At 35.8% G+C, this 9795-nt stretch overlaps 1 protein-coding gene across 1 annotated transcript in view; it reads right to left on the bottom strand.

Moving 5' to 3' along the window:
- Positions 1-239: 239 nt before the first annotated feature.
- Positions 240-9795, bottom strand: part of OTUD4 (OTU deubiquitinase 4) — a 29519-nt gene continuing 19963 nt past the window's right edge. Inside the window, exons 14-21 of the mRNA XM_026698107.2 lie at positions 8445-8604; positions 6522-6660; positions 6125-6180; positions 5964-6044; positions 4917-5046; positions 4193-4456; positions 3901-3941; positions 240-2618 (exon numbers count right to left, since the gene is read on the bottom strand). Coding sequence (XP_026553892.1) covers positions 1458-2618; positions 3901-3941; positions 4193-4456; positions 4917-5046; positions 5964-6044; positions 6125-6180; positions 6522-6660; positions 8445-8604 — 2032 coding nt within the window. The 3' untranslated portion in view covers positions 240-1457. The remainder of the gene's footprint in view (positions 2619-3900; positions 3942-4192; positions 4457-4916; positions 5047-5963; positions 6045-6124; positions 6181-6521; positions 6661-8444; positions 8605-9795) is intronic.

Raw genomic sequence — 9795 nt, 5'->3', positions numbered from 1 at the left:
TTGGAACAAAGGACAGAAGAGCTAAATTTGTTGAATTTTCAATGCACAAATTATTTCAGCTGATGACAAAATCTTTGTTTTTCAAATGGTACTTTTTTTAACAAAATTTAAGATTTCTTTATGTCTTAGTGATATGAGCTGTAGGTTTAACTTTCAATTAGTTTCAGTCCAAAACTTAAATCACTTCTGGTTATATAGTACACATAGAAATAGATGCATAAGCCAACAGTTCAAATCTGTATCAGAAAGGGCAAATATTTAATTATGCAACATACGTATAAAGGGAATTTACCAAGTGTCACTCAATTCACCTGATTAAAAAAGTTATGGTAAAAGTATCACATTTTACACACACACACAGAGAGAGAGAGAGATATGTACACAGAGACACAACTCTACACAAATTGGTTTTGGACATAAAAATGAAATAAAGGTTTGCAATATTTTGCAATACCAAAGGAAAGCACACAGATTGTAATTAGAAATCACACACTATAATAACTATTTTTTTGAAAATCACTTTTATAAACCAACGCAAACATTCAACAACAAAAGAAAAAAGCTTCAACCCACAGTACAAGACAAATGCAGTTTAATCTATTTCATGCATTCCCCCCATAGTTCATTTAGGGAATTTTCAGTGCAAAACTATCTTAAAAGTTCATTTGTAACAGGTGTAAAATTATTTTGGAAATGCACGGAATCTACTTTTGTCTTATATACATATTTTCTCATAGGCACTATTAGTCATTCCTGCGTTAGGACTCCTTGGAAGAATTTGTCACCAACTGAGTATACTACCCACGTGATATACGGAGATTCTTGATTGTTTTTAAGTAGTTCAAGAAATACACATGCGCGCACACACACACACACAACCACTATGGATATAAAACAGTAAACCATCTTAAGACACAAAAATAGTGATTGCAAAAAAATTAAGGTATTTTAAGTAAAGCAAAATAAAGTCTCACATATTCAAGTTTCACAAGTTTTTTTGAGATGAAAAGCTTTGGATTGGAAGTATATCAAAAATAAGTAGTGATTTGAGAGTTCTCAGATTCAACATACCATATGCAATGCTATACATTGTATTTGGTGCATCATTCTTTATCATCAGATATGAAATAACCAGTTAAACTTTTCACTATATCTTCTTCCTTCTCTATCACAAACTTAAATCTTTATGGGAAAAATAAAACTCAAACAAAAACACAATTTTTATGTTTAAAACACAATCGTGTTTAGTCTTAAGAAATTAAAGCAAAATTAGTTTTTATCAATTACCAAATTAAAATACCTAACCACTTAAATTTCTGAAAGGCCCATCTTTCCTTTGACAAAACAAAAAAATACTCTGATCTTTAACAAAACAGAAATGTAAGCCTTGAGCATATATCTCAGCATTTATATGCATGCTGAATGTCTAGATTTTGATAGTAAGACAACTGTAGCCCTCAGTAACTATCTCCCATGTTTGACCTCCTCTCATTCCGATATGGCCTCCCTCTGAAATTACGGTGATAATGCGAGCCTTCCCCTCTATTTCGAGTAGGTGACCCCTTCCATGGTTCTTCATTTCTGGGATGTTGATATCTTCCTCTCCCAGGTAGATAGCTCCTTTCACTTCTAGGTCTTCTACCACCACCATAAGTTTGATTATAAAATTGTTTTGATCGGCCGCTTCTAAGCATATCAGATACTTCATGCTCATCTTCAGAGCTCTCTTCCCTTGCCCTTGGTACTTTACTTTCCTCCCCACTTGCTGATATAAATGCATTAGATTTGTTACTCTTTTCCTTATGGCCAAGAACATTTTTAAATTCAGATTTTGAAGCTGATGTTTGTCTCTTGATGTCCTGTGTTTCTGTAGGAAGGTGGTTTTGGAGTAGAAATTTTGTTTGGGTAGCAGGTGGGATAGGAGGACTGGTCTGCTGATCCTTAGGCACTCCGGCTGAGGTTTTATTTAGGATATTACATTCATTCTTGATGGCAGTTTTAGGGAGAGGTATGCCTTGGAGATTTCTTTCACCCTTGGTTTCCTGAAGTGGCTCGGCACATTCAACAACTGGAACTGAAGAAGTTTCCTCCACAGACAAGACCGTATCACCTCTCTTGGCCTCCTGTGCCACAACTTGCCTCAGTCCAGAATTTTCAATATAACCTGGAACAGGATATCCATACCAAAATTGAGGGAAAACTGATGCAAGTGGTACAGAACCTAAAAATGGAGGTTGCCCAAAAGGAGGTTGTGGAAATATATTTTTGCCTCCTAGGGACTCCTCATAACCAGTGTGTAATGCTTGTGCTGGATTCTCAGACTCTACGCAGACAAGTCCTTGACTTTCAGGCACTTGGGCAGCATGTATAAACAGGGGCATGGGTGAAGACATAGGATCAGTCTGCAGACTTTGTCCATTCATTCTGACGTCATTTGGTACATGGAATGGTCCATCTATTTGTTCATTTTCATTCTGAGTCAAAGTTATCTCCTGCATCCAAGGATGATGAGAATACATTGCAGCTGGCACCTTTGGATACATTCTACAGGCATTCAGGTAAGCTTGATGTAGAGGGTACAAATAGGAGTGCGGTGCCCACATGGGACAACTGTATGCCTGAAGAAATGCAACAAAGATGATTTTCATTACATTTTAAAAGTAGATTACATCAGATTATTATTTTATAAATTATTACATGCTTAATGCATTGTTTTATTCCATGCATAAAATAATGGTTCTGGGCTGAAGATGTGGTCTTATAAATAATTACTAGTACCCTTTATATTTGTTACAAATATACCAACTATTAATAAAAGCATCAAAAATCCAACAGCACATGCTCTCTATATGCAGAAAAGCCATGGGGGCTATGTTGAGAATATCCAAGTCATGAGGTTTCCATACAATTCACAGCAGTAGACCATGCTATATTCAATATAATATAAAACTAAAGCTTGACTCCTATTGGTTTCCTTAATACCGTTTTGAAATCTTCTCAACAACAATAAGGAAGTGGAAGAGTGTTGCTTTCTGCTGAGATGCTTTTTCAAAACTCTCCAGTCTAGCCTACAACCTTGATCTTTTCTGGAGGTCTCCCAAGTAAGCCCATATAACATTAGCCAGTTTCCAACATCAACTTTATTAACGTGTTCTAAGCATTAGTTTATTATTCTTCCATGGTAATATTTTTTTAAAATTATACATATATGTAAACTAGGGGTAGGCAACCATATGCCTTCAAAATGTTTCGAACTACAATTTCCATAATTAAATGCCCATGATGGATGGAACTAATGGAATTAGTCCCAAATATCCAGAAAGTAATAGTCATCTCCCCTGGGTTAAACAAAATCTAAGCAGCCTAGGATTATGCCACTGCCCTGAGCTAATGTTAAATAAACATGGATTAAAACAACTAGCTGTTTAAACCACTTTTTCCTACAAGATCTTACTTGGTAACTGTTGTAACCTTTTATTTGTAAAAGTGTATTTAAAATAAATCACTATTTTTATTGTAACATATATTGAAAATCTTTAATAAGCCAGAAGTATAACAAAACCTTGGGACATTTTTGTAGAATGCTGGCAAGCTGTTCTGTAGAGCCACTTTGGTATAGTGGTTAAGGTGTTGGCCTAGAAACCAAAAGACTATCTGTTCTGCACCTCCTTTATGCATGAAAGCTGACTGGTGACTGTGATAATCAGTCTTTCTTAGCCCACTTCGTCTCACTAAGTTGTGTGGGAAAAATAGGAGGCAGGAGCACTAAATATGTTCACAATCTTGGGTTTATAATGAGATTATAATAATTAGTTTGCCATACCCTCAGCTAATTATTCTAATTTACAATTTTTAAACAATACTGCACAATTTTACAAAAGAGAGAACGTTGATAGTTACCTTTATACCAAGATTGAAGAAAAATCTGAGGATATTTTTATCTTTACGAAAAGAAAAAAATATGGTTCAGTTTATGCATATAAATTAAAACATAGAAATTCAGCAATCAAAATGTTCATATTTCTAAAGCGTTACAGTTATATTTGATTCAGTAGTTCTTAATGAACTATTGAGACTCAATGAAACTACTACTAAATAGACAGCATTTCTTACTGTTGTCACTACTTAGACACACACACCACACCCCCTCCCCCACACATACTTCATTTGATAAGGAAGGGGCAACTCTTACCATTTGGTAGGTCTTCTCCTGTACCACACAAAGAATATGAAGGAATAATAACTCGTTCCCCCTTTTCATTAATTGGGAATCCAGGGTACAAGGGATCCTGATAAAGATTCAGTGTTTGAGGCATAGGTATTAAAGGCTGACTAACTGCTTGGAGTGTAACTGGAATGGCAGCAACTGGATTGGAGGTTGCCTGACTCAGAGTTGAATCTACTCCAGCGGTTGGTGTTGGTATCACAGATGATACAGGAATTTGGGATGGAACACCTAGGACATGAACAAAGAAAAACACAAACATGAATCTAAGCAACTGAAAAGAGAAGCTATTATTCTCAAATTGTCCAAGGCAGGCAGAGAAAAGTACAAATTCAATCAAAGCTATTATTGAAGATTGTTGTCAGAGCAGAGGGTGAAATGAAGTATAGCATGGTCAATACTTGGATTTTTCAGCTGTGAAATATTATGGCCTTTATGGATAATAATTTTTGTATTACTCTTATAGTTACTTTTATTATATACCGCTATGAATGCATGTGAAATGCAGACATATGTAAATATTAAGTAAGTGAATAAGAAATCCCAAAATCAAGCAAACTTACACACATACACACACGGACATGTAACTTTAATTTCACTTCTGAAAACTGAATATTGGTTAGTATAAAAATGCTAACAATCTTCTATTGTAAAACCAGTTTGGGAATAAAAGGGTTTTCCCCTTGCAAACCTGTTAGTCCATAGTCTGTTGATTCACTTGACCAAGCTGGCACAACAGCTGGTGCAGAAGGCACAGTGGGAGGCAAATGTATTTCAGGAACGGTTGAAGATGGGGTAGCATTCATAACTGATAAAGATTTCTGTAAAAATAATATGGACTTTAAATACTTTTTAAAAATCAATTTTAATATATTTTAAATTAAAACAATCTAATTCAGTGTTAAAATCTGAAAATTAATTTTGCCATTTTATAGTCCCATTCTTTGTTCAGTCCCTTTGAATTGAACCAGTCTTGCCTTTCTGGAAATATGCAGGGAACATGGGACAAAGTATACTTCATGCAAAATATCATTGACAACATTTGCATTCCATGATCAGTTGCATACACATCCTTTTGTAAGACAACTTAAGGCAAATTAACAGTACACATTACACAGTCCTATCATCTTTAGTGAGGACAACTCAGTTTGAAGTAGCTTAATATTCACTCTCTGTGCATGCTTCATTGCTCCACAAGAAAAATATAAAAAAAGAATTCTATTTGATTAGCCAATTTCTTGGAAATGTATATACAGGAAATGTACATGTAGCAGGAAAGAAATAAACCTTCACTATTACTATCCTTGAACAAGGTGATTGTATAAAGCTATAATAAATTGGCTTTCAGACCAAACAGAGAGCAGACCAAGTCAGTTGCTCTGCTTAACTGACTCCAAAGGTTTTCCAACATGGAACAACGCTGAATTTGTCAAATGTCAGAAATGCAATAAAGTTACACGGTTGACAGATGCCTGATGTTGTGGATCTTGGTACCCTTTATTAGACATACTGAATATCCTTAATTAAGGCACATATCTTTTGTGAACAATTCATATTCTACAGATTCTAGTAATTCTGACAGGATTGTTTCAATATATTTAATGGACTGTATTCAAGATTCCAACGGAAGGAATATGAATTTTAGTAATTTGCTTAAAACTCAAGTTTTGAGACAAACTTCAATTAAGGTAATCTTTCCTCTGAAACGGCCACAGAAATTTAAACATGCATCTCTTACCTGCTCAGCTGACGGTGAATGAATATTTCCATTGCTTGAGGGAGATGATATACCTCCAACAGCTACATCCTCCTTAGCGTCCTGCAAATTAGAAAGAACACTTGATTGTGTCCATTTTGCAAAAGAAATGACCAGGATGCATCACAGTGTTCCATGCTTACCTTAGACATTCTGGGATTTAGCTTCTGATTTGAGAGAATCTGCTCAAGATTAGACACTGCAATAATGTGTGAGAAAGCAGCAAAATTAACGAAATCACAGAATACCAGAAAGCAGGTACTGCAACTTTCAGATGTTATGAACTTCTATATCCTCTCTCGCCAATATAGCCAACAACACGGGAACCTAAAATCTAATAAACTAGGTGTATTTTCAGAGCACAGGATTATTCATCTATGTTCTGAAAATACACCAAGATTTTAGGGTCTCCAAGCCCTCCAATCTGTGCTATTCTTTTACTACGTTATCTCCTTTAATGAATAATATTCTAATATCTTTAATATGAAAATATATTGGTCATCAATCCAAAGAAAGCCCAATATCTGCCTTTGTTCATACCTTTCTTATCCTTTGCATGTTTATTTTTTATCACCTGTTCTTCCTTCAGGTTGCCGATTCTTCTCCCGTTAGGAACTTGGGATGTTTGCCATGCAGAGGTCTCATTAGTTTGTGTTGCTACTTGAGACACAGGTGTATTCTGAAATAAGTGAATATGAACCTGAGAGAGCTCCTAATTTTATATGAAAGTCCTGGTCACAAGAGCTACAAAGTCATTTAAATCAAAATTTAGGTTAATATATTCCCATAATAAATTTACCAAACTTCCGAGTAAGATAAGGTAATCTTAGCAAAATTAATTCTGAGTCTTCACTGTTTTTTTCCTCAAGAAAAATAACAGGATTCCTCAGATGTTGTGTTCTAATAATAGTGCTAAGAATTGCAGCCCTAAAAATTATCTTCTTGCTTTAATTTATATATTATTAAAATTCTTCGGTCTGTTTGCCATCTTCATTTGGGCAAAACGGTGCATCATAAGGCAACAACTTTTGAATCAAGGTATCTCAAAGGAAGTAAGTTAAAGAATGATTCCAAAATCTGTGACCCACTACTCCCATAGAATTGAAATTTCAAGGGTCTTCAGATTGGGCAAAGTTGTGGCTGCTTGCAACACGTCATATCACCGTCACATGTTCATGGTTTCCAACACTCCTCGCCAGCTTCCCACAAACAAAATCAATGGGAAAGCTGGCAGAAAGTCAGAACTTGCTCTAACTCCCATTACTCTACTACCTGCCCATAATCATTGCGCTTATCTGTTTAGGTAAGGAAACAACTCTGAAATAATGACCCAAGAAAGGATGGGTCATCCAGTATGCAGTTAAAATCCAAGTCAAGTAATCTTCCCCAAACTGAGAATGAATTATTAAACCTACACTCTCAAAATGAGTAAAAGTCCTTTTGAACTTCCTTATATTGAGTCCCAATCCAAAGCATTTGTTCCTGTTCTGAATATATAATCGCAAAGTTTAATTATCTGCACAATGGTCAAAACTCGAAGAGCTACAATTTTAAGTGCTCTTCTTCCTTAGCCTAGCAAACATTCTGCATCACAAAATTCCCCTCTGATTTTTAAAGCCAGACTGGGGAATATGAGGGAATACTATTTATTAAAACAAAAATACTACTTGGACAGACAAATATCATAAAATACTGAATGTGTCCAGCCTATGAACAAAATCAGGAAGATCAGGTTGTGGCTATGTTCCTTTACTATATTTAACCTCATTGTAATGAGGTAATTTCTATTCAAATTAATGGATCAGTTGAATCTTGTGAATTAGGTTTTTCTTTGTCCCTACAGTAGAAGTTATTAGTGTATGTATTCCTTAAATAGCACTATACCTATCCAAGCTCTTTTGTGTTTCTTAAACGAGAAAAAATGATAATAGCTAATGGCAGACCCATTTTTAGTTTAAGGAATGCAAAGTGTATTGTTGCCAGCACCCTTCTTGCTTATTTGTTTGTTTATCAAACTGATATCTCAATGTGCACTGGATCTGTCTAAGAGTCAGCACTGTTAATAATGAGACCAAGCCTTAACATGGATATTAGAGATGAGTGCAAGTCATTAATATGGGACAGCTGTCCAGTATAGTTACATGAGCTGTGCAGCTCTTAGATGCACTGGCCTCCAATATGTACCTAATTAAGTTGGATGTTGGTGCCAACATTGTCTGAAGGGCTCCCATGTTTTGAAAAGAAAACACTTTAAAATTTGGTTTATCTTATTAAACATCTTAGGATTTGGTGCAGAATGTCTGTACTATTCGAGTGCCATAGTATATAACAGATTCAACTGGCAAAGCAAAACATATCAGATAATATTTCGGTTGTGACTGTCTCTTTCATTATTCACTGGAACAGAATAATGTACTATAGTCGAGAATACACAGAGCCCAATGGCAAACCCAGCATACATACCAAAAGTGCAGGAAAAGCTTCTTCATCCTGGAACTGGATTTCATACAATGAATTAACTTCCTCTATAGCTTGTTTCTCTCTATGTTCCTCTGGAGAAAGACCAACATTACAATTCTTGTCTCGGTGGTCCAATTCTTGCACTGTCTCACAATCTGTTTTTCTGGGGGGGTCGGGGTGAGAATTACATCTATTAAAACTGCAACAGTTTCACCACCCCTTTAAAAAGTAAAGATTTCCTTTGTCCAGTAGGGTCTGACTCTCAGGGGGCAGGGTTCATCTCCCATTTCTTAGCCGAGGGAGACAGCTTTGTCTGAAGACACTTCCATGGCCATGTGGCCACCTTGACCATATGCCAAGATGCACTGAACGCTGTTACCTTCCCACCAAAGTGGTAACTATTCATCTACTCACTTGCTTTCAAATGCTAGTTAGGCAGGAGCTGGGGCAAGTGATGGAACTCTTCTGTCCTGCAGAGTTTGAACCTCAAACCCCAGCTGTTAGCTTTCCAGCTGACAAATTCAGCATCTTTAATCACTGAGTCATCAAACCCCTCCATTATCCTTTTACGGCATGTCAAATATTCATTTGGTCTTGTTTTTAGAAACCGGGCACTGCATATACAATGTGTAGTAGCCAAATGGTGCTTCATCTGATGTTGACTGCTTTGGCCTGCAACATTGCTGGATGAAAAGCTAATCCTACATTTCAAACTAATCTAAACTTTTTATCACTGGAAACTATCTTCATTTAAATATTACTGTTTTAGTTTCTCAACAGAAAATCCAAGGAGAATAATCCTATCAGAAAGTACATTAATGTATCAATATTGCAATATATGTTCATTCATAGATGGTGGCAATGACACAAAGCTCAGCAGTTCTGAAAGATGAATGGCTACAGAAATATACCAATTTTAAATGCTGACTTTCCATTTGTGCCAGCTTTTTTTGGTTAATCATCACCTCCTAGCCATATATTCTTACAAAAGTATACTGAGGTGACATTATGTATGGTTAGCTCTTGGAAAGACACAATGCCTGCCACAAAAAAATTACATTTAATTATTCCATTTGAGGACTGGCAGAATAAGGTTGGTGGGTATGTTTCAATGTCAAAAAATAACTTGATCTAAAAAAAATCCCATCTGGTATTAACTTTAACATAATTTGGAAATGATTAATTGACTATAATTTTGCATGTACTGATAGTTCTCAGTTAACAACCTTTGGTTAACGACCAAAGTTACAATGAGGCTGAACAAGTACTTATGACTGATTCTCAAAGTTCCAGGTGTCCAAGCATCCAGTCACATGACCACAAACTGGGCATTTAGCAAGCACTTCTACTTAAT

This window comes from Pseudonaja textilis, chromosome 6, assembly GCF_049901715.1.
Source record: "Pseudonaja textilis isolate UNSWEBS1 chromosome 6, rPseTex1.2, whole genome shotgun sequence".
Lineage (NCBI taxonomy): Eukaryota > Metazoa > Chordata > Lepidosauria > Squamata > Elapidae > Pseudonaja > Pseudonaja textilis.
This window is presented reverse-complemented; position numbering and strand designations above follow the sequence as displayed.